The 25,671-nt window shown below is 47.6% G+C and overlaps 1 protein-coding gene across 7 annotated transcripts in view; it reads right to left on the bottom strand.

Annotated features, from left to right (window-relative positions):
- Positions 1 to 12,133: 12,133 nt before the first annotated feature.
- The window catches only part of Cadm1 (cell adhesion molecule 1), a 359,095-nt gene continuing 345,557 nt past the window's right edge, over positions 12,134 to 25,671 (bottom strand). For 3 of the 7 annotated variants that reach the window (XM_004636484.2, XM_004636485.2, XM_004636487.1), the window contains 2 exons: positions 21,439 to 21,570; positions 16,514 to 19,502 (listed from right to left, as the gene is read on the bottom strand). In XM_004636484.2, the coding sequence (XP_004636541.1) occupies positions 19,384 to 19,502; positions 21,439 to 21,570 (251 nt within the window). In that variant the 3' untranslated portion in view covers positions 16,514 to 19,383. Of the gene's footprint in view, positions 12,491 to 16,513; positions 19,503 to 21,438; positions 21,571 to 25,671 lie in introns of those variants that run through there. The other 4 variants (XM_023721105.1, XM_023721106.1, XM_023721107.1 and 1 more) reach the window with 2 other exon arrangements.

Raw genomic sequence — 25,671 nt, 5'->3', positions numbered from 1 at the left:
CCCCCCCCTTTTTTTGTGTGTGTTACTGGGGATTGAACTCAGGACCTTGCACTTGCCAGGCAAACACTTATTCTACTGAGCTATCTCTCCAGCCACAGGTTGGGCAGCTTTAACAAATACCACAGCTTGGGTGGTTCAAACATTCTGGGGGCTGGGTGGCCACACATGAGAGTTTGTCAGAGTTGGTTCTTGGTGAACATGCCCTGTCCAGGCAGGGACAACAAGCTCTGACTCCTTCATCCCAGTCCAAGGGCACCTTCCTGCATGGGGACACCCCCTCCTGGCTTCATGTGAAGATCCCACCCAAATGCTATCATACTGGGGATCAGGAGCTTAGTAGATGAGCTTTGGGGGCTCAAATATTCAGCCCATAGTGTTTATTAATATAGAAGATTCTTGCTGATTCCATGGAGAAGTGGGCAATATTTTTTTCTCCAAGTCCAGTTTCCCTATTTGGGCTGGGCGGCCATGGGCAGGTGCTCTCAGCTCCCTGAGGGGCCCAAAGGAGGGGGCTGGAGGACAAGAAGCACAGCTCCAGCCTCTCCTTCTCTTCCTCCTGACCCAGACCTCATTGGCTGTGCAGTTCACAAAGCCCTCCCAGCACTGGACAGATGGCTTCTCGCTGTCCCGGTGCCTCTGTGCGTCTATTTAAGAGAGAGGATGGAGGCCAGAGAGAAAGCACAGGCTGGGGTGAGAGAGAGAACTGGCCCATGTGTATGCATGTGTGTGGGCAGATCTGGGTGACAAGATCTGGGAACACGGCGCCTGCGTTCAGTCAGTCCCCACAGCCTGGAAAGCAGTTCTGAGAGATCAGAGGGGGTGCTGGTAAGGGAGGTGAGGGGCAGGCGCCAGCCACAGCGCTTCTCTGCCATTCCTGGGGCCAGGGGCTGGCAGGAAAGGGGGGGGGTGTCACACCTGGGACCCACATAGCTAGGTGCCTCGATCTCAGGACAGCTCTGACACAGGCTGCAGAGGTGTGACCAGGGAAGCTTTGTGGACAGTCCTTTCCTGTCCCACAGTAGGCCCCAGGAGATGCCAGCGGTTCCTGGCGACACTATCCCTGGTGAGGCTATCCCTCCTGCTCATGTCCCTCGTACTCTCCGCGGCTCCTCTCTTCATCCTGGGGTCTTGGTGGTTACTGGGGACCGGAGCAAGCACAGTGAGGGCCTCTCGCGGCACCCCCTCTGATCACTCACCTGCTGTGTGGCGCAGATGGCCGCCTGGAGGATGGCTCCTGTTCTGCTGTGCTGCCTTTGCATGGCCGTGTTTCCTGTCCAGCTCTGGCACTTCCTCGCCCTCTCCTGAGCCATGTGGAGAGCTTTTCACTGCCCTCAGCAAGAGACCGAGCTCTGGGCAGGAGAACCTGAGCTACAGGCCTGCTTTCTAGTCCTTGCTCTGCAGCACAACCCTGGGAAGTAGCTGCCTCCCTCCTCCCTCACACAGACTTTGTCTCAAAGCAAATCCAGTGAGCAGGTGAGAGGGATGGCTCTGTGCACGATCTCCTTCTAGGCAGGAAGCAATTCCCTCGATGTGCTCGGGCGGGGCAGTCAGCAGTGCCTCCCTTGGTTTTACAGGAGCCCAGTTCCATCGCGATTACTCTAAATGCAGAGACCTTCTTATCCTATCATCTAGTGTCCTGAATAGTTCTAGTTTTCTTTCCTTGCATAAGCTTCCTGAGAGCAAAATCTGTATTATTATTTTTTAAGCTTCTGTCTTTTGGACTCTGAGAAGAGCAGGGAGCAACTAACAGCTCTCAGAAGAAAGGCATGAACAAGGCTATCATATTATTATCCCATCTTATGCCCACTTTACAGCTGGTGAAGCTGAGATGGAGACAGGTTACTGAGCCCCTCCAAGGACGCATCCCAAGCGTGTCAGTGAGGCATGCTTACCAGCAACCCATTGGAAGTTCTCTTAGTCTGACTTGCTTCCTTCATCCAAAAGGCCCATCTGAAATAAGTGGGAAACACTTCCTCTGGATGCCCCTCCAGGTGAAGTGGGCAGGCCTGTGAGGCTGCCGTTTTGGCGGCACCAGCCTCACGCCCCCCCCCCCAGACACCCCTGGTTGTGAGAACTGCCTTCACTGTACATCTGTCTTTTATGCTTGGAAGGGGAGGGAGACTTTAAATTACTTTAGCTATAGATCTCACAATTACTCTCCCTCTCTCTAATTTGGATGTTAATGTATTAGCTACAGCTTTGCCTTCTAGGCTAGAAATTGTTTTTCCCCCCCGCCCTGAAATTATACATCCAGATAGAGTAGTGTTCATTAAAGTAAGATTAGGAGAGGATAATATGTGAGAGGTATGTAATCTTTTGCAAATGGTTAGTAAATTGGAACTACCCCAATTACAATCTTGTTCATCACATAGGGCTGAATTACTCTGCCTGGGACCGAGTCTCAGCCTCAGCTCTGTGCTGCTCCCGTTTCATAAATATTGTATACACAGGATATTCTCCGCCATCTGCTTCACTGGTAGCCGAGCACATTTTCTGATTCGCTGGTTGACTGCTGCGAGTGGCAGGAGCAGGGCGGCGGTCCTGCCTGCTTGCCTCGAAGCCCAGCTGAGTCTGCCTTGCCCAAGGGCCTTGCTGACACTGCGTGCCTTGGGATCAATTCCACGGACACACCCCAGGCCCCCATGGGCTTCTCTCTGAGGCCCCAGGGTTCTCAGCAGACAGGGAACTGGGAGGTGGGCCATGTTAGGAGGGTGCTGATGAAGGTGGCTTAGATCGGGCATATCCCTTTCTGGCTGCCCCTCCCGGGGATGGGGAGTGGGGTTCCGACACTGCCTTGCATGGGCAGTGGTATGAGGTCATGGAGCCGGGGTCAGCTTTCCCTGGCTGTCTGTCCAGCCTCAGTGGCTCCGCTCATCTTCCGTTCACCCCTTTGGGTCTGACCAGAGCTGCTCCCTCTGATCCTTATCTTTTCCTAAAATTCCATTTCTTTCAAAGAGTCAGTGGAGTCTAATGATCACATGTTAGAACTCCAGGGCCTAGATTTAAATTCCTCCCTGCTATTTACTAGTTTGCATGATCCTGAGCAAGTAGTTTAGCTGCTCTATGTCTGGGTTTTCCCACCTGCACAGTGTGTGTCCTTGTCATGTGATGGACGTGTCCCATACTCCATAAGTGTCAGCTACTATTTTATTGCAAAGGCGTTTTGGCTGTTTTCCTATAGACTTGTTGGCATCTTGCACAAAAACACACTGGTGGCCTTGGGCTGGAAGGGCACACTAATCAGGAGGGGACCTGATGAAGGAGAAGTGTTGGGCCTTTCTAAGTATCCATGGTGCTCTGGACACTGTCTTACAGAGGCGACTTCACTCCATTCTCACCATTCTGTCCTTTGAAGCAGGTACACAGTGTCGCTGTACTTATTTCACAGAGGCAGAAGGTGAGGGTGAAGCATTTGAGAAGCAGATTTCCTACGGCTACCTTGTTTAAAATTTCCAGCTTACTGTTCATGTTAGGATGAAGTTCCAAGTCCTTCCAGTCCTCCAAAGCCAGCTCTGCCCCCTTCGTGTCCTGCCCTGGGTGCCCCTGACCTCCTGCCTGCCAGCCTGCTCTCCAGCCAGCTCTTATCCTCCCAGTTCTGGGCCTTCCCTATGCTACTTCCCTGCAAGGCATCGGCTCCTTTCGTTCCTTTGTCTATTTCCCATTCATCCCTCCAGCCTAGGCTTGCACTGCTCCAGACGAGCTTTGGTCTGCAGCTTGGATCTAGACAGTCTCCAGTCTCCGTGTCAAAGCTTTAGTCCTCAGCTTGGCCCCACGGGGAGGAGGTGGAATCCTTAAGAGGTGGGGCCTGCTGGGGGGAGGTCTTCGGGTTATTGGGGGAGTGCCCTTGAGAGGGTCGGTGGGACCCGAGCCCCTTTCTCTTCCTTTCTTTAGCTTCCTAGACCAGTACATGAGCAGGTTTGCTTCCCTGTGTGCTTTCCTGACAACGTGCTTTCCTACCAGAAGCCCCAGCTAATGGCGCCAGCAAACCACGGACCAAAACCTCGAGTAACACCTTCCTCTGATAAATTGATTATCTTGGGCATTAGGGTGGCAGAAAACTAACATGCCTTCTTTGCACTCCACCCCAAGACCCGGTACGGCAAGTAGTGTGTGCTTCCCCAGCAACCCGTGGTGCTCCTTCTCGTGCCTCTTCTAACTGCCACAAAGTAGTCAATGGTGTGTGTGTGCTCTGCCTTCCTGGAGTGCAAACCACAGAGCAGTTTTGATTAGTCAGGGGCGGCTGGACCGTGTGATGGAAACGGAAGGACTGAACCTCCTGCTTCTCTTCCACGGTGCGTGTCCAGAGGGCACGAGTGGCTCTCTGCTCTGGTTTGTCCCTCAGAGATCCAGGACAATGGAGGCTTCAGCACTGAGTGGCTGTACCATGTGGAGCATGTGGCCTCCTTGGTGGCTGCAGCCAGGGAGGAGGGGACTGCAACAAGGTGTAAGATCAGCAAAAATGCAGCCTGGGTGCTGAGGGCCACACACCTCTTCCGTGTACTTCCACACACCCCTGCCCACCCGTGGGGGGCTGCGATCAGCATAGGAGCAGGTGGAGCACTGGATCTGCACAGGGGTAACTTAGTCCCTAGTGTCCCTAAAGTGTTTTCATGCCTAGCACTTTGCTTGGCACATACCAGAGCCCACCCCTCAATAGCTGCGGAATGAATGAGCGCGCCATGTAGGTGGATCAGGATCCTCCACCCAGCACAAGGTGCCAGGACTGGGCTTTGGACCATGATCTTCCATTTCCAAAAATCTTTCACCTTTGTACTCTACCTTGTCATCTCCCCCAGTTTATGGATTGCTTTTTTCTCCGAATGTAGAGAACAGAACATCATGCATTTAGCCACTTAATAGATTTGTCTCTCCTGATGAGGCTGATGAAAGTTGCATGTCCTCCAATCAGCCTTGCAATCAGCCATCCAGCCACTCACCCAAGACAAGTGGCAGTTCAAACGCAGCTAACATTTCTTAAGTGCCTACTATGTGCCAGGTGTGTCCTCTGGCTGGGGCACGCAGAAGCCTAGAGGGGTGAGCTGTGTATTTCCTGCCCTGCCGATGGAGACACGGGTGGAGCAGAACACAGCCGAGACCCACTGCTGGCATTAAACCCAGCACCTTTCCCCTGGGCAGGCAGTGTCTCGCCTGCTGCAGTGTGCAGATTGCTGGGCCCCACCCCCAGCCTTGCCATGCAATGAAAATGCCTGGCCTGAGACTGCATTTTCAGGTGCTCTGTGCTCTTGCTCCCTATTGGGGCTCCAGAGTCTGCTTTCTGGGCAGTGCTGCCCTGTAGCTGCTCAGGCTGAGGCTAGAGGGTGAGGCTGAGTCTCATTAGTTTGTTTCTGGTATCTTCGCTGGGGGAGTCTGGGGGTCAGGAACGTAACATCCCTGCAGCTGGTATTTAGTAGTCCTCTGCAAAGCTGCCTGCAATTGGAATCTGTAAAATAAGGGGGTTGGACTGGAGGAGCACTGGAGTGCTTGGCAGATCTGACATTCTGTATGCTGTGATTGGATGAACTAAACCAAAGGTACAGGTTTCATTTAAGTCTCTTCCTAGGTGGGAAGTGCTACAGACTAAAAATTGTATAACAATAAATACCCAGGGAAGTCAAGGAGTTATGGACTAGCCCCTGTGTGCTCAGCATATTGTAGGGCTGTGGGGAATCCAAATGTAAGGTAAGCACTGACAGCCTGGCTGTGGAGCCAAAACACACACTTGACACAGTGGGAAACAAATGGGTCAGGCCAGCTCCAGTGCTAATTCACCCCACCCTCTAGGGTCCAGGAAGCCCAGGAAGCCCCAGGGAAGAGGCAGGACGCCCTGTGCCTAGGATTTTGACCATAACTTGTAGCTAACATTTGTGTAACAGCACAGCATTTTTACCTATATGATGTCCACAGTCTCGTGTGAGGTGGACATTTTAGGCATGAAGAAATGGGCTTGGAGACTTGCCCCCTGTAGACTTTTGTTAAAAGTCTGGGATTTGAACCTGAGTCTTCTAACAAAGTTCATGCTCTTCAAATGGTAGGACAGGAGGAGTCAGGGAGATGGTGTGAGCCAGTGCATCCTGTCTAGGCTCTGCAGTGTCTGCAGTGGAACGAATTGGCAGAGTCCGGGTGGGTGGAGGTGAACCCCAACCTGGTAGGTATGAGAAGCCTACCTGTGATCCCAATGATCATGGAATGGCAAGAAGTGTTTTACGTCCCTGTCATGGTCATCACCCCCTGGGGTGTTCGTGGGAATGACCAGGGCAGGGACTCAGCAGGGTACAGCAGCAGAACTCCTCAGCACCCTGGGAGGTTGTTTCTGCTGCTTCTCTTCAGCCTACCAGTGGTCCATACATCCTTGAAGGAATTAGAAATTCATGAAAAATGGAACCCCACCTTAAGGAGGATTCCACTTGGTGTCTGGGCACAAGCTTGGCTAGCAGAGGGTAGGCTGGATCTGCGTCCCTGTGCACCCGCTTGATCTGACACCCTTGGTAAGTGGACAATCAGTATACCTGGGTCTGGTGACCTCACACCTTTGCCACCATCCACACTCACATGCACCCCATAACCCTTCCCCCAGCGTGGGCAGCCAACACCCTCTCCTTGCCTGGGGCAGTCACTTGGTGGTGGCACGGGGGTGGGGGCACACTCTGGATTTCAGCTGCTTTCAGAGTCTCTTCTAAAAGGGGCCGCAGGCTGGGCTGGAGGTGGCCATGAGAGTGGAATCTACAAGGTCAGGGAGAAGCGGAGCGGAACAGCACTGCTGAGCTAAGTTGGAGAGTGACAAGAAGTGGTGCAAGGAGGCTGAGTCAAGGGCAGCAGGCCTGCTCCCGACCCCTCCCCCGCTGGGCTGTGTAGTGGAATACAAAGCTCAGGTCTTTATTACACATGGTGGCCGCAGCAGAAGAGGGCGATCCAGTGAGAGGGGAGCGAGGAGAGCCACACGCTGGAATCGATACAGTCCGGGACAAGCATCATCCCATGTGGAACACCTCAAGCCTCTGCCTAGAAAATTTGATTGGATCTTCAGAAAAACCTATTAGTGCGTTGTCAGGACCTTCTGGTGATAACTGACCAGCTCTTGCCGATCGATGCGCTTCACTTGTGGAGCTCCTGATTTTTTAACAGCATAATTGTTTTTTTAATAACGGGCTGCTCACCCACTCAAGCAATCGGGGAGCCGAAGTCAGACTCCCAACTTAAAATACAGAGAAACGTGACGCTCCAGCCACTTCTTCCTAATTGCACAATTACTTTACGGAGCACCGCGGTGGGAGCCTGGGTGGGGGCGGGGGCGAGGCTTCTGCAGCCCGAGTGAAGTTGTTAGCGAAACTCACAGAAGTAATTACGCAAGTCAAAATTATTTACCAAATAAAAGCCATTCTTCACAAAAGAGCCTTTATTTATTTATTTTTTTTCAAGAAAAAGGGTAAAAGTTGGATGATCCTAGGATGGCAGAGACACCACAAAGCTACAGTGGAATGAGTTATCAATTATTACAAGCTGTTTTTAATTTTCAACTCAAGAGCAAGCAACACATTTTATTTGGGGCTTTAAACGCACTAGAACAACAGCAACATTTTTGCTCTTTGCTGCACTTTAGATCTGAGATGTCAAAGCACTTTACAAACAAATAACTCGAAACAATTTGAGGAGGAGGCTCTTTACAGATGGAGAGCTGGCCGAGGGAGGAAGTGATTTGCCCAAGGTTGCCTGCTGAATCAGAGGCCCAGCTGGAAACTCTGCTCATGAATGCCCGCTCTGGAGGCTGGAGCTCATCACCACCGGCTCTCCTCCTCCCGCAAGCCAAAAACAAAACCCCAAAGCTGGAAGACAGCAGCAGGGCAGAGAAGTCACCTGCCCTTCAAAGCCCAGGGTGTCCACCCCAACAATTTGCTGTACAGGCTGGAAGCTGCGTGTGCGGGTCAGACATCTCTACAGATTGTCGCTGCCCAACCCACAAGAACCAGCTGCTAAAGAGAGTCTAAAATGCTCCATACAAATTTGAGGAGGTTCACCCTGAACCTCCAGGTGAATTTGTTGGGTTCTGGCAGAGTGTCAGCCTTCCAGGAGGGGGTTGGTGGCTAAGAAAAGTGATATACTGCCCATGTGGCAGGGTGTGGCTTTTCCTGGGCTGGATCCCACCAGAACCTGTACTATATGTTCTGGGCTGGGTGCAAAATTCAGAGAGCAGAACAAAAGAGGGCAGGAAAGGATAGAGCAGGGCTAATGTAAAGCATTTGCAGGGTCCACAACTGCAATTCAGAGGTGCTGTTTTACATTAATCCCTCACAACCCAGTCCTGAACATACTTTGCCCCTGATTATTTGGTTGCAGTTTGCTGACTGGTCGACAATGTTATGGTTTTGTAGATACTTAATGAGACATCTAGTAAGTCCGATCTCTGAATTTCAGAACTCCTGTTTTATCTTTCCAGGTCTCAAATGTGTTCAGAGACCCTGTAAAGGCTTTTAGTGTATATACTGACCTTCGTGGGTAAAACAGCTACCAAATTAGAAGACAGGGATGGGGAAAAAAATGTTGATTACAATGAAAAGAAACATCAAAACTAAGCCAGAGTGATAATTTAACAAAATAATCAAAGTGAATTTGAGAATGTTTGGAACTTGTAGCTAGAAGAGGACAGGCCTTACCAGGATATTTCTAGGAAGGAGATGAACAGATGGAAGATGGGTTCAGCTGTGGTTGAAGATACAGAGCAGATCAGATCCAGTCTCTGTTCTCTACTGTTTCACTGAGGGAGATGGGGGGGGGGGGTAAACAAACATCTAAATATGTAATAAGGACACAAATTGAGAGGTAAGCATGAGGAACTGAGAAAACACAGAAACCTGAATCCGCCTCCAGGGAGGGAGATACCCCCTGAGTATTCCAAGGCACAGAGGTACGAATGGTGCTGAAATAGAGCTTATCAATTATAGGGTGAGAGTCTGGGTCTGGACATAAGTGGTAGGTCAGAGTGGAAGGCCAGACTGAGTTGATGGCAGACTGGGAGGTCATGGGTTTATTCTGCAGTTGAATGTCAGCCAGGCACGGTTTCCAAGCATAGCGGGGATGTGGTATGCTTGGGTTTAGAACCGAGAATGGGTTGGAGGAGCAGGGCAACGGGAAGCCAGGAAAGAGGTTGTTATATCCCTTTGGCTGAAGTCTCCTTTTAGGGCCAGGATGAGGCAAATAACATGAAAATGAAATGATAAATTTGGGTCAAGCTTGAGAAGCATTTATGAAAAGATGGGAAGAATTGGTACCCAGGTGGAAGTAGGAGATGAGGGAAGCAAGAATAGCACCGAGGCTTCTGGGTTGGGAGACTGGTGATGCTGTTAACCGAGACAGGAATATAAGAGGAGTAAATTTAGAGGAAACTTTTGATTTTTCCCAAAGCTCATGACCCTAAAGCATAGGCCACACGTGCCACTGAGGCCTTTCAGGAGTTGCCAAGAAACCCTAGCAACACTCTGACAAGGAGGGTAAATTGGGGACATGCAGTCACTGGTAGAGTATGACATTTGTCTGGGGCAGCCTTGGCTAAGATACAAATACAGCTCTAGAGAGCAGTCGCCTGTGATCTCCTATTCTGCTTCAAAATAAAGAGGCTTGAAGTCAAGAGAAGTGGGGGAGGGGGAAACAGAAGAGGGGAGAAGAGTGAGAGATAAGACTGATACCACTAAGATCACTTTGAGACTGGAACTGGGAATCCTCTTGTGATTTGTGGTTGAAGGGAATGTAGTGGAAGTCACTTAATGAAAGTTCCCAGCTAAGGGCTGGCCAAATAGCTCAGGGATTAAAGCGCCTCCAAGCAGGCGCAAGGTCAGGGTTTGTTCCCCAGACCTGCTGTGCTGGCCACCCCCCACCCCCCAGGGCATGCTGAGACAGCAATTGAGACTGGGCGTGGTGGCCCACGCCTGTAATCCCAGCTCTTGGGAGGCTGTAAACAGGTGGATCACTATGAGTCCGATCTAGTAGTGAGACCCTGAACACCCTGTAGACTCTTCCCTAAAAAACAAAACAAAACAAAGTTCCAAGCTATAAGAACAAGTCAGGTTTTCTCCCTGGCTAGTACCACACCTTATAGAATAGCTAGTCTAGTGGCAGTGTTGAATTGAGACAAAATGCCTATCAATCCCACCAAATTCATTAGATTAAACTTCGGTCACCCAGAGCTGACCCTTTCCTACCAGGGGAAGTAATGAGCTAGAAATAAGTGCCAGCCAAAGTCCAATCTAAGTAAACCTGTGATCATGGGCATCGCAAGCCATAGCTGCCTTCAGATTGGGCTTTTCAAACCCATAGATGCTCTAGCATGCAACCACCAAGACTAGAAAGGCAAGTTTAGAACTCATGGCTGGGGGCATGGCCAGGGCCATCCACGGAGAAGGAAACTCCAGTTCTGGCCAGAGACTCATGCAGCATTTGCACAAATATGCTGTACAGCGGAGCAACTGCGCTTCTTAGTCCTTGATGTTGGCAACAGGAAGACAAATGAGTGCCCTTGGTTTGGGATGGCACGAATGAAGCACACATGTCCATAAATAAACCAGGAGCTCTCCCAACACACTGCTCATTTGTTCACACAAAAGCCAGGCTGGCAGCCCTCTCACCAAGCCGTGTTCACAGTCGGATCCTTAATGCATTGTGAGCGTTCAATCAAACTTTTAGTGGTGAAACTCTGGGAGCAGAAAGCCAGCTAAGCCCAAGTGGTCCCTTTGCTTTCCATCTTTTGTGGCTGCCTGGCTATGCTCTTATGGGTTTTGTTGTCAACAAACTCCTGGCTTGCCTTTGAGCACTCCAAATTATTGAAAATGACTACAGCTTAAGACTGGCAGGATGATTGTTAAAAACAGCCCTGGCATTAATCATAGCTTAAGAGCTTTTGGAAAATGATTCTAATTCAGAAGGGGTGGCTTACAAAGAGGCTTGTCGAAAGCGAAGCACACATCAAATTCTGAAAGGCAAAAAGCCTCCTTGGTACCCACACCTGGCTGCTTCTGCAACCCAGCTGGCAGAAGAGTGTGTGGGTGGGGAGGGGCACAGCCTGCTTTACCAGCTCACTCCATCTGAGACCACCTTGAGTTTTCCGCATAAAGCCCATACTAGCTATCCTTGGATCTGAGGACCTTCAGATGGCAAGCCTGCAGGGGAGGGGTGTGCCCAGCTATAAGTCCTCCCAGCAGTCCTCACAATCAGAAGTGGACGGGTGCCTTATTTTCTGTCAACAGTTGGGATGCCTGAGACCAAGGCTAAAATAAGCTGTGTGCATAGAGGCAGCTGCGTGGGCAAACACATGGTTAGCATTTGCAAGACGCCAGGCAGGGCAACGTGCTAATACTTCTGCCTTTTGCCTGCTTGGCACAACAAAGGAGAATGATTTTTGCCATCAGCATTCTCCCTATCTTGGAATCATTGCACAATTTAGTATGATTAATGGCTTCCATTTAGAAGCTGAGAAGGAAAGCAGTGGGGGAGTGGTGGCACTCGGCTGGGGGTACTCGTGACTGCAGCTACAGTGGGAGAGAGCTGTGGCTGGTGGGGCACGCTGTGCCCTCTACCTTTCTTTCCAGGCACCATTGGGGAGATACATGGCTTTTGAAGTGCATTTGAATAAACAGTCTGAAAGCTGCGACCCTGCATGGCTTCTTTCTTGCAGCCTCCTCCACATTTGAGGCCCCAAAGCCACTTCTTCTTGACCTGCCAAAGGGAGTGTTATGCCCAGAGGTCCCTAACTAAGGGCAGGGTTGACAGCCAGGGCATGGTGACGGTGTCAGGGGTCCATAGTAGAAGCTAGCAGCACTAACTGTGCCACTTCTTGGCATTTCTGGTGGCCACACAGGGTGCTGCACAGGGACGGGAGGACCCCAGCCTTATGCTGACGTTAGTCTTGTCTCCGGAGCACCCAAGCTGGTGGACCTGGTCTTAGCTCTCAGCAGCTGGCGTCCTGGGACTTCTTCTCTATTCGGTAGCATTCTTCTCCTCGTCAGGCACTGCTGCTGCTTAGATCCCATGGCTGCTGCGGGTGAGTGGCGAGACAAAGGGCTCCATAGCCAGAGACTTGTGGGTGCTGAGAGGAACCCACCGGGGAAACACAGAGAATTCAAGAGGGCCTGCGTGTTCTAGCAAAAAGCTTTGTGACTGAAGCCAGAAAGGGAGAAAATTGGTGACTCCAGGCCCTTCACGATGCATTGGTGTTTCTGCAAGGAAATCTATTATTTTCCATAAACTGTCTTAAGCATCTCCCAGGCTACACTTCTGGCTGTGTTAAGAATCAAGCCATCAAGAACAGCTGTGAATGTTATACACGTTCAGCAGCAGCGATGGGCTTTGGCAGGGAAGTAGGAGCGAAAAACCCAAGTAGGACATTTCAGTTGACAGTAATGGCATTTTCCCTTCCTTGTCCAAACGATAAAAGATTCATGCTCCTAATTGCAACACTATAGCTGCCCCCATCACTTTATTCTGGGAGAGGTTAGAGAAAACAGGCCTAGAGAGAGGGAGAGAAAGAGAGAGAGAAAGAGAGATGGATAGTAATTTCATCACTAGCTAACAGAGACTGATTAGTGCAGAAGATTCCCTTCCATAGCAATACTTTTTAATCAGGACTGCTGTGTCTGGGCAAACAGCTTTTGTGGATTAGCTAGACTGGAGCCTGCCAACATCCGTTGCAAGTTTAAACGATGAAATACACAACTACAGAGAAAACAAACCAAAGAAGAGTAATAAAGTCACACATTTCAATATTCAGCAACCATTAAGGGATTTAAATATTTGCTCGCTATTAAAGGCTTGCATTAGGCTCTTCCAACACCAGCTCTGGAAGACTGAAATATCAATTACGGATCAATTTTCCCCCTAAGTAAACACTAATGCAGGATAAACAGTATTAGAAGATGCCATCGTAACATTGCTGACTTCAGGATGGACTTCCTGCTGGTAACAGCAAGTTTAAGCCTGGTGATTAATTAACCTGAGAAGATAGCACTTAGGGAAAATTTAAGGCGGGCACGTCTGAAATATGGCTGCGAGCCAGTGCGCATCGAGGGGGCAGCTGGAGAATGCCGGGACCCATCCCGCGTGGATTTGCCCCTCGGTAGTGCTCCATGCTCCTCAGCTCACCACTCCACAGGATTAGGAGGGAGGAAAATGGAAAGGGCAGGTGTGTGTGTGTGTGTGTGTGTGTGTGTGTGCGTGTGTGTGTGTGTGACGGAAAATGTGGGAGACCTGGTCAGGTTCCTCTTTGGAATTACTAGCTCCATATTTCAATATGCAAGACTTGAGTTGCAGTTCCAGGCAGCGGCCCCCAGGAGTAGTGCACATTTTACGTTCACTTGGGAGCAGAAGACTAAAGCATACCAAACAAAGCAAATATATGCCCCCGTGTACCGAAGAGCCAAGACACAGAGGATTAGAAGTGAAAACAGATCTGCTTGCAGGCTCTCCCATGACCCTTGTGCCCACCACCCTCCTTCTACCAAGTGTGATAGTCTGAGGCTGTGTGGTGCCCAGTGAATCCTACAGCTCCTACCAGAGGCCTATTTCAGCACTTTGAGATAAACACTGAGGAGGCAAGGAGTGTGAGTTTCTAATACATCGCACTGCGTTCTGAAGCCCCCTTATAGGATAACAGTGTTACCTTATGGCTTTACTTAACCATTACTAAAAATGGCACCATTCCCCAGAAGGGGAACTGGAATGTGGTTCAGTAGGTTCTTAATGATGGGATCAAAGGCACTACACTCAGGGCAGGCCAGCTGATCTTCTTCAAGGCCAGCCTGAAAGCTATCTCTATCAAGAATGAAATTAAAAAACACCAAGTTTCAACACACAAAATTGGTGCCCCATTCTACGTATAAGCGAGACTCAGCCAGCCTGATCCTAGACTGCTCCACTTTAGTCAACTACTGCTTGCTGAGAGTCCACTCTATACCTGCCACTGACTTTTGTATATTGGCCACTAGGTCACTCAGATGACAGCTGAGAATGCCTTCTTCCTTCCCCTGTACAGTGGATCAGGACATCCAAGTGCTTCATTTTGGAAATGTTTCAGAATATAATGTGTAGCTGTGAATATCAATTTCACTCTGCAGGAATGTGGCTGCCAACTCTTCATGACTAAGGCTGTGTATCTGGCATTCCAGCAAATAGGTGTATTAGTCTGAGGCACAATATTGTAATGGAACACAAACGCTTCACTTACGCAGGGCTCTTCTACCTGTCGCATGGTGATCGCATGGCTGCTTTAAGGCTCTGGATGATGGAATGAAAGGAACATTTCTCTGTGGAGTGAGTCCACAACAGTGTAAGAATTACACTGCATGCAGATAGAGGGCAGTGAAAGATCGCACCAATTATTACTTGCATATTGCCTCAGGGGTCCAGCTGATGTATTTGGAGAGTGCAACCGGCCAAAACATTGTGAAAGCTCTCTGGGGACAGTGAGGACCATTTTCAATCTCATTCCATTGGAAGAACCAGGCAACTTATCAAGCCTCTACTAACACTGCCTTTGGCACCTTCTCATTTGCATATCCTCTGGAGCCCAAAGGGCTGATTGCTACCTTACATCTGCCTCAGTTCAATGACCTTCTGGGGTCCCCTCTCTGCAGGTTACAGTTGGAAGTGGAGCTTTATGTCACAGATAATAGGGAGATGAGTAGGGGCGTTACACAGGACATCGCACATGGCTTGGAACATTCATATTACTGAATAGTGACAAGGAAGGGGGTTACTAAAAATTCCAGGACGAGGTTCAAAGGGACACAATGTGTCCACGCAGAGGACTCTGAAGAGTTCCTTTAAGTAAAAACTGTGGGTAAATTTCTTTTTAATCACCATTTGCCTCTAGCCTGTATTGTGATGAACATGCAATAAATGGTTATTTTCTATCTGGAACCTTAAATTCCTGAGCTTTGATTGCTTTTTTTTGGGGGGGGGGTTGGGGGGAGGGTACCAGGAATTGAATTCAGGACTTTGTTTGCCAGGTAGGGCATGTACCAGAGCTAAATCCCTGGCCTCTGATTGCTTTTTCTTTTTTTTAATGCTGGAGATTGAATCCAGAACTTACTATATGCTAAACATGTGCTCTACCACTGAGCCACACCCCCAGCCTGCAATTTCTTTAACAACTTTTGAGCTTATGCCAATCTGTCATATAGTGCAGGAGACCAACACCAGGAAGGTTTGGCAACTTCTCTGCAGTTTCACAGCTAATAAATGGTGGGGCAGGGGTTTAATCCTAGGTGGGCTCACTCTAGCTGCCCTGCTGAGTGCTCCCCCAAACTGCCTGTGTGGGTCTTGATCTATACAAATCTGAAGTTTGCATTCCCCACTGCTCTCTGCCCCTTGGCAAAGCCTCTGTGCTGGACTTTGCGGACAGTCAAAACTGATCTGCCTTCCATGTAGAGGGGATTTCATTGGGTTCTTCCCATACACGTTAGCAGGCTGGCTGGGCCCAGAGCCCTCTGTACCAGACTCACTTCCTTCACCACAAAACCACCCTGCTAAATCTAGCACGGTTCCCAGTTGTCTCCATGGAGCTGACTTGCCAGCTAGCCTCCAATCATTCCCTTCTCTAAGAAATTTACAGACTCCCGGGGCTCCTTCCTATCCTGGATGTGGCAGGCATAACTGAGGGCCACTTCATGTTTTCATATGGTGTAACTGATATGCAGTTGGCCTCTCAGGGCAAAAAGAAAAAAAGAAAGTAAACACCCCTATGGGCAAGACACCAGGCCAGGTCTTAAGAGGCCAAGATAAGACACACAGCTTTGGCTTTTCTGGAGCTTACCTTTTCTGTCATTCCTGAGCCTTTCCCATTTACCTGACCGAGAGAGAAGGGGGGAACTCAACCACTGTGGGTGAGCAGAGGGGAAGGGCACCTGGAGACAGGTCACATATTATCTGCTCATTTGTAAGATCAGCCACCATGAAGTGCAGTCATTGTTCACTTTGGCCTGCAAGGCAAAGACTACGACAACAGACTGAGCCCTGCTGTCCACCCAGGCCTGGAAGCGTCAGCAACCTAAACAGCAAGTGAGAACAATCTTCTGCAGGCAGCCAAGCCAGTCGGCGGCGCTCACTTCTTGCTTTTGTGAGTGGAGAGAGAACTTTAAATGAAGAAGGCAGGATGAACTGTTAAGACACAAAATCCCAAAGGAAGAGACAGGTGGAGCAGGCAACACAGGGGAGTTGGTGGGGTGGTGGGTGAAAGGGGGTGAGGGAGGGAGGTCAATCCGCGGCTGGGGCCTGGGCCTGGGCCTGGGGCCCGGCTGCTGCATCCTGCACGGATCACTGAGTCCACTGGAGGGGCCGCTGGCTCACCTGGGCTCTGAGAGGGCAGAAGAGGATGGGGACAGGAGGGAGGAGCAGAAGGAGAGAGAAGGTGGTCCCAGGAGACCCAGCCAGGTCCGAGCACTGCTACTCACGGCTGGGGCAACACCAGGTCCTAAGGAGAAAGCGTGGCCTGAGGCTGAGGCGTCCGTAAGAACTCCATAAAGAGATTAAAGGATCACTTTGTAACATTAACTTTTTTTTTTATTAAGAAGACAGATATTTTATAGTACTTCTTTTTTTTTTTCCTTTTTTTTTGTAAAAATGGTATACATGAACCAATACAAAATGCGCATGGGGACATATGGATATGGAGTTTCTTACACTGTAACATTGTCCATGTACACCTTAAAAACAGAACTGGCCTAGAGGGAAAAGTAAGACATTGGTGTGACTAAAGAACAAGCTTATTTGGCATCAATTATACATCCTTCATTATTTTATAGTCCTTTAAAAAACACAAAAAACAAGTTTGTTCTTTCTTCACTCTAAAAAAAGTGATCAACCTGTACAAAGTAATACTCAACAATACATTTCAAACAGTGCACTGTATACTTAAGAAAAAATACATAAACCAATATACAACTAAAATCCATAATATCCTGTTTTTGCTTTGTTTTATTATTTTTTTCCAATGTGTGGGGCCTACACTTTGCAATCTACCTGAGACGGAAAACACCAATCGAAACACATGAACCTGAGACATGTCAACATTGTAAGCCATAAAGTTACATCAGGACCACTGCACTACTGTACACTTCTCGAAAACAGAAAGATGGGAGCTTCCAAAAATGAGATGCCAATTCTGTGAGCAATGGTTGTTTTTTGTCTTTGTTTTTTCTAAAAAGAACAACTGAAAAAACCTTTCAACAACATGCTAAATGGTTCTCACCCTTTGATATGGTTACACTATGGTCAGAATGGGTGCTACAGGCTCGGAATAGAGCTGCACGTTATAAAATTCATTGAAAAAGGGATGTTCGTTGTGGCTTTTTGTCTTGGTTAAGTGCCTAGGGATAGGAAAGGGGTAAACAAAATGCTGCTCGATAATGGATTTTCTATTACATACCAGTCCGTTCCCAAAAGGCCCCCATATTGCAATGGTTCTATCAAAGGTTAAAATAAAGACAAGAAAAATAAACACACTTTCAAGTAACAAAGGGTTGACACTTTTTTCCCCTTAAATAAATCAGCGTAAGTTTTCCACATAATGTAACAATAGTAAAAATGCACCTTGCAAAATCCAAAATTACTCACTGAAAATGTTATATAATATATATTTATATATATATATATAGAACTATCTTTGTTGATGCCATCTTTCCATAGGGACTGTTATCTGGAGTCTAGAGCCTTACCAAAACATAAGGTAAGAGTTTAGTCTTTGTCCTTCAGGACTACTTCTAGATTTCCTACACATTTCAGTGAAAATCCCCACATTGCCTTAAAAAATGGAAATGGTCGCTTGGCTGTACCTTTCCTGAGGCTCCCCATCTAAGATATGTTCAAGGTAACTGATTTTAGTAGCTATGTACTATGGCTGCCATCATGCAAGACCAGGAATTTTTTGGCAGATGGTTCTTAAGGCTGAGGAAAGAGGCCAAGGCTAGTGTATGAAAGGTAAAAAGATAAAAACACTCACATTTGAGTTTTGATTAAGTAACTGAAAAATCCCTACATGCTGCTTTTTCCACCTCTGCTCTGACCTTCTCGAGAACTGAGATCACCAGCAGCCCAGTGTGAGAACAATACCGGCCCTTCTTTTGTACCTCTTGCCTTTGTCAAGCCAAATCGGAAGGAATGAAAGTTTCACACGGATTGGAGTTGGAAATCCCAGCATGACAAATATCTGTAATATACAGTACATGCAGGCCACATCCTACTGCCTTCCTAACTGAGCACAAAGGAAAGAAAAGAAAACAGAAAACAAACAAAAAACAACCCTGTCCCATTCTGTCATCCGCACAACACCTGGACTTGCTTTTTCCTATAAATTAGTGAGAAGTAAGGCCGATTGGGAAAGGTGGATGGAATCATTTGGAACAGAAATAACCAGAGCAGAACTGTCTTTTCCCCCCTCCCTACTTCCCCTCCTGTGGCAACTCAAATTTGTCCACTTATATAAAAGGAACAGACCTCACCTGTCGGGTCTGTTTAGGGCATTAGAAAGGAGGAACCCTTCCCGCCCCAAACCTTTCTGGACAGCATGGGGTATCTATACTGAGCCGTCTACAGACACAGAATTAAAGACAGATTCAATCTCATTGTGACACACCTCACTTGCAGATAACCCTGTACAGTAATGTAGTTCCACAGCAAACAGAACATTTTCTGAATCACAGTCTAATTTTCTAGTCTTCACTGCTCTAAGTATTTGAAACATGGGCAGCAGCAAAGAGTTTTCATTGTTTGTTCACCCAAATCTTACGACAACAGAGAAAAATGCATTATGAATACACTAAATTCTGAACTATGAAATCTAAACTGTGCTGGTTCTCCTTTTATGAAACTGAACTTGGAACAGAAAACAGTTACCTCAAAAATAAATGAAAGAAAGTCAAAACAGTAACAGAAATGGGGAGAAGAATCTAAGGAATCCCAGCAGGCAAATTCCAAAACGGGAGATTTTTGAAAAAAAAAAAAAAGATCCAAAATTTGTTCGGAAAAAATAAATGCTCACAAAGAGAAGGGGGAAAAAAGACAACAACAAACAAACAAACAAACAAACAAAAAAAAAACCAAAAAACAAGGCACAGAATTTTCTGCAGTCTACTGAAACTAAACCCAAGTACCCAAGTTTGACTTGGTAGGAAGAAATAAAAATTAAAACAAGCAAACAAACAAATAAAAAGAGGTGTCAAACAGCAATGTGTACTTTTCAAAGAACATTTTCTTTTTTTTACACAGCAAATCCCAAGCCTTCCCAGTCTCGCAACTTTCCACCCATTCATAAAAAAACACACGAGTTTCTCGCAAGTTCCAATATCACTGTCTCTTTATCATCTAAATAGGGCCAGTTGGACACCTCATTGAAACAAAAAGGCTGATCTAGATGAAGTACTCTTTCTTTTCTTCAGAGTTGTTCTGTCCTCCTTCTGCATTGATTATAGCTGTGTCTGCGTCTGCTGCGTCATCGGCTCCTTTGGCTTCATGAGTGAAGTATGTACCTGAAAGATGAAGGGGTAAAGCACCGTGACTGTCTGATGGCCTCTGTGCAAAGTGGTACAGAGATGGCAACTTGCTTTATGGCCATCATCAGCCGAAGTGGTGTGCAGGCAGCAGAGGGGAAAAAACAATTGGAAGAAGAGAGCGAGGTGGGGGAGACAAATGGGAATCCGGGGGTTCCAAAGGCACCACTCCAACTGAACCGCTGCGATATAATTCAGCAAATGAGACATTAGAGCAGTGATTATGACCAGAGGATGTCAGCAGAAGAAGACGTGAGTGGGAGCTAAAATGCAGAAAGCTGGAGAGCTGCTGACTAACGCATAAACAGTAAACACCAAAGACCAATGACCAGAGATGTGCACGCACATGGTTAAAGACCAAAGCAAGGAAAAGCAATTAGCCAATAAATGAATTAGGGCCCTGATGACGCTGCTACTGTCATCCTGAATTGCTTATCGGAACCACAATCTCCTGGCTTCGAGAATCTTCACTGGCTATCCGCAAGTGAAAACATGCTTGAACTTGCATAAGTATGTTTGACTTCCTTCTGCCTCCCGTTTCAGAGTGGCGTTCCAGATTGAGAAATAATTTGACATTGTGATGGCTGGAATCAAGGCTTAGGGGGGTCTGTCTCCATGAGTAAGTGATTTTCTCATTATGTAACTATATCCCGGACCCGGATTCATGGATTTGCTAATTGGCACAGCCACTTTATAATGACAATAGACAGAAACGTTACAAAACTGGTGGCATTCATTATCACCAAATCCCAAGAGTTTACATGGAGGAAGACATGGACTCCACCTCAGCAGAGTATGTAGGTAGCACTTAAACATCCTGGCATAATCAAACAGCCCTTCTCCCCCTGTATTCTGTATTTCTAAAGGTTCTTAAGGTTAAAGAGGCTGAGACATTTGGCTCTTTCTTAATGTTGCAGAGGGACACAGTGGAGAAACCAAGTGCTTTCCTCCTGTGTCCCCTCTTCCCTGCCTTCTGCAGCAGCTGCTCTGTCTCTGCCCTGCTCCCTGGTATCACCTCCCTGGCTGTGTCAGGTTCAACACTGAGAGGCAAGAGTTCTCAACCAGTCAGCTGGGAGAATTCCAAACTGGGTTATGCCTAAAGAGGACACTTGTGAAGCACCTGGGACATCCGGTGCTGTGCTCAAGGGAGCTTCCCTGGACCTCGGTTACAATCAAGCTATCTGCAAGAGCCTGGAGAACGCCACCAGATCTCTCTGCACAGTGCTTGAGAAAAACAAGAGAACAAGACATGGGCCGACAACGAAAAGGAAGAATAAATCACCAGGAGGGGGAAGAGGCTCAGAGCAGCATGGGGCAGAGAGGGGGAGCCCAAAAAGCGATGATTGCCCATCCAGACTCACAGCTGGTAAGTGTGGTGATTAATAGCAATTTAAATCAATTGCACCGATAATTTAAAAAATACATATTTATGTGGCGTTTAAGGCAAAGCATTTTCTATAACCGGGGCACATCACACCAAAGAAGGGTTCTAGTCCTCCTGGCCCGCCCGTGTAATTACCCAGAGTTTGGGGCCTGAGGTCAGGACTCGTCCACCTGTCTCCTAGCAAACAGCCTGTTGTGGGGAAGTTTTTCCATGTTTACCATTCAGAGTTCACACTGTCTCTCACACACCAGCTCCTCACTTTGTTGTTTCTGCTTTACCCCCTTTGATGGACTAGAGACTCTATAAAGCTTTAGAGAAAACCAGAATCAAGGCATGTTTCTCATCAACTCTCAGAGATCTAATCAGCAGCTGCTGAAGTTTCTGCTTTCTCCCCTCTCTCCCAGTTTCAGAAGTCTGACAGGTGGTGTGGCTACATTCGCTAACCTGCCTATCGAGGACCACCTTGCTAAGTCCCCAAATGCAGGGGCTGTGGTGATGTGTTGCTCCTGCCTGCCAAAGCACCTTGCTTACCTTTATGTCTGGCAAAATAGCGCCCCAGAATGATGAGCAAGCACAGCATGGCGAACACCACCACGGCCACGACGCCGCCAATCACGGCATGATCCACTGCCCTTATTGAGCCTTCTTCACCTGCTCGAGAATCTGTTGAAATCACAAGAGGAATAGGGATGTAGAGCTTATTACAAGACACCAGGAGCCCTGGTGACACTGCCACCGGGGTTAGAAGGCCACCTTCTTTTTTAATGGAGGAGTCAGAGAGAACAGTCAAGATGGATCAAGTTCCACAGAAGGAACGGACTGACCTGTTCAGTGCTGAACTGATGTGTTCTCCCCACAAGGCAATCTCATTAAGGGCAGCGCAGGAGTGCCAGTACACGTGGAGCAGGCTCAGGGAGCCAGCAGGGGGACAGGGAGTCTACTCAGTCCTGCCCTGGTCCTGGTGCCCACTCTATATCCACCTGCAGATCCTAAGGAAGGAAGCTGACCTGGCTATCTGAGGCGGCCCTGAATGGTACCTTTAGGCAATCACAGGGACTGTGGAGGGGGAAAGGGGATCTCTCTATGGATGTCCAGTGACTTAGTCCACAATGGGTACATGTAGGAGAAAATCAAAGCTCAAACGCCACAGCTGCCTAGAGATAAAGCAAGAATTACAAGCCTAAGGACAAGTGACATGCTGGCTACATGGAGGATGTATGAGGGAGTAAGCCTCAATTTAACCTAAAAACCTATTTCAAAAAAGACAGCAAGGAATAATTGTCCATTGCCACAGATGGTTTTTATTTATTTAACACTGCATGATGCAATTAATTTTCCTTTATAAGCATCACTCCCTCGGGATGTCTTCTTCCGACTGAGGAACGACATGTTTGGCTGGGGAACAACTCCAAAATGAACCCAGAATGAGCTATGGCAATGCAGAATGGATGTATGGCAGTGTAAACAATTTTAATTTAGGAATGTGGCTACATCACCCCTCAGTGAAATCCTAATGGCACCCGAGATTTATAATGTAGTAAAAAACAATTATTCTCCCGTTGATTAATACATTAACATTTTGGAGTGGAAGCTAAACCATTGTCTTTTTTTTTATTGAGTCAAGTACGACACCTCCATTAAAATGATTTACTAGCTGTACCCTACAATTTAAGCACAGCAGCAACAGAAACGGTAAAAATCTTTTAACTTTACATGATTTGTGAAGTCATATGTGAAGGATTTACCATTTAAATCTTTCAGTACAAGAAGCACATGGCCTATAAATCTGTCCCCCTTGCAGTTGCTGGATGCCTAAGAGAAATGCATTTCACCGGGAAGACTGAGAGTGCAAATTCAAGTCAATTTCTAAGAAAGATTTATCTCTGTCTCTCTCCAAAGAACAGAGCAAATCTCTGAAGCCTCCACCTCTAATAATATTTGAAGTTTATCGATCAAGTGTACAGATCCGTGACAGCTAAAGGTAATGGTGCTCTTTTGAGCCGAAACCTGATACAACGCTTTCAGCAGGAGGGCATGATTTACACTTTCTATCGATATTTCCAATTCTGCTCGGAGATGAAGTACTGAAGGATGTGGGGAAATAACTCGTGACTGAGGGGTCCATGAAAACTGTTTTAATTAAAAGAGTTTAAATTAAGATGGAGTATTTAAGTGTTTCATTAAGTTACCTTTGAAAGGAGAACAGAAAAACCAAAACCCTAAACCCAAACAGAAATGCCAAGTTGGAGGCAGCAGTGGGTCGCCCAGGACAACAGGATGATGGGAGTTTAATTGGAGGATGGAGATGGGTTTGAGGCAGAGAGCACCACAGCCAATTAGCCTGTGCCGTGGCGTGCAAGCCCCTCCAGCAACCTGTCTAATAAGCTCGGCTCAAAAAATGGTAGCGCGGCATCTCCCTCCTCAGCCGAAAATGTTGCCGACTGCAGATGTTCTAGCCTCCACTGTCTCAAAGTCATTTCAACAAGGCAGAACTCACCATGGCATTTTTCCCCCTTTTTTACAGACAAGAGAGCTTGTTGAAGGGTAGAACTTCCCTTGGGGTGCTGCTAAGAGAAAGGGTTTTACACACGACAGGGTTGTACTCCAATTGCTCAAATTCAGAAGTGTTCACAGGGGTACACAGTTAACAATAAAGCTAGCCACATGTATATTCCTCAGGGAGCTGTCAAACTAGGAGATTTGTAGGGATAAGAATTAACTAATCTCCAGCTGCCATGAGCTTCAGACCTACTGGAATTTATATGCCTCTCAGTGAGCCTCAAATGTCTTAGAACTGGGTGAGAAAGGTGAACTGATTCTAGATATTGAGGAAAGGAAAAGGTGTAAGAGGCAAGAGATGGAGACAGATCTCATCTGGGGGCAAACTGAGAACACAGAGAAGCTTCCAGAAACTGTCCAAAGGCAGCTCTAACTTATTTGAGGGGAGGTACTCTCTTATCCACTGGTAGAAGATTGCTTCTTCCATATGTAGGTATGCAAACAACCTAGAAGATCTATCAAACCAGAGAGAACAAGGAGCAGGTATGTGGGCCCTCTGAGGCAGGGAAAAACAAACAAAAAACTCCTCAGAAGAAAAATATCACAGGGTATGTATCTGTGGGATTAATTTTCTGAGTCAAAACTATTCATCTGACCTTTGCTCCCCATGATCAATGTTGCTACTCCCCACCCCAATAGAATACCTAAGTTCTAGTTATCATTTCTACTCTCAAGGACATATGTATTTTGCAGATATTTATAAGCATGATCTCTCTAGCTATCTTCTGATACTCACTTTGATCAGAAAGTTTACTACCACCAGTTAATCACTGAGACATTTTTCCTGCCTTCAATTACTGCAGACGGACACAGAAGGTACCTGCTGTTTAATTTACAGGGCACACTGCCAGTTACGAGCTCCTCACCGCCTCTTCCCACCCTACTCCCACCTCCCGGGTTTACTGTGGGAGGCAGTAATAGAGTTGTGCCCGTTCCTAAGTGCTTGTCATAGCATGGCCTCCTCTGTGATAAGCACGGCTGTTTCCGGACCCATGGTACTCCCTTCTGTTCTCTGCGTGGCATGGACAGCGCAGGTCTGATGGTGCTACAACTACTGGGTCGATGCTGGTCACTAGTGCCTGCACCTGCCAGCTGGTGCTTCCTCTTGATAGGAAGTGACAGCACATGGTGCTGAGGAAGGCCAAAACAGGAGACCGAAGAGAAGGTCAGCCACCAAAAGGGAGGATGCCACATCTCTGCTGAAGTCCATGGCCAGTGGCCTTTCCTGTTCAACTGGTAAGGCACAAATTCTGGCCTGTTCCTTGAGAAATGACTTGTAAGTGGAAGGGCTTTGGCTCTCGCCATCAGCTGCAGCGCTTGCTCCTCATGGGGAGCAACCCCTTTCATGCAGGTCCCATGTGGTGCTGGTTGTCCTGAGGACTGCCTCACCAAATTTCTGGCTACCTTTCAGAGTCAGGTAGAGAGGGAGACCAATTCTACAGTTGCCCCCAGCTTCTCAACTGAAAAATAATCACAGGCATGTAGCACTTACAAATTCACCCCATCCTAACCAGCACTGGGTGCACACCTATAATCCCAAAACTCTGGGTGGCTGAGGCATGAGGATCCTAAGTTTGAGGCCAGCTCAAGCAATTTAGCAAGACCCTATCTCAAAATTTTCATGGGCTGGGGATGTAGTTCAGTGTGAAAGCCCTGCATTAAATCCCCTGTACTGCAAAAAACCAACTAACCCATCAGAACAACAACCAAACACACCCCCAAACAACAAAACCCCATATAAGCAAAGACAAGTCCTACAAAACCAAAACTGACCCCCTCTCTCTAAGCATCTACAATTGTTCCTCCTGCTCAGGACTAGGGGTAAGAGTGTCTCCACTCTGGACTCAGTTCTATGTCAATCAACCTGAAAGGGGAGTCATATTTCTGCTGGGTATATGCTGATGGCAGAAAGGTTATTATTCCAGCCATGAAGACCAGACATGCATGTAGAGTACAGTCCATGTGGAATCATTTCATCTGTGACTTCAAGCGAATCAGGCCTGGCTGCTGAGTATGTCTGACTTATGACGCCAATGCTGAGAGGTGTTCAAGACAATGCTCAGCGGTGGTACAACCATTCTGCCTGTCTGTTCCACTCTGTAGCTACTTCTGTGTCTCTCAAAGTGACAGACATGTCAGGAGCCGTTTTGTGTTCATGAGTTAACATTTCTTTTGGCAGAGTTGAAACAACTCTCTCCAGGTGAG

This window comes from Octodon degus, unplaced genomic scaffold (assembly GCF_000260255.1).
Source record: "Octodon degus isolate 3935 unplaced genomic scaffold, OctDeg1.0 scaffold00080, whole genome shotgun sequence".
NCBI classification, from domain to species: domain Eukaryota; kingdom Metazoa; phylum Chordata; class Mammalia; order Rodentia; family Octodontidae; genus Octodon; species Octodon degus.
The sequence above is the reverse complement of the archived record's forward strand: the minus strand, read 5'-3'. Positions and strand labels throughout refer to the sequence as shown.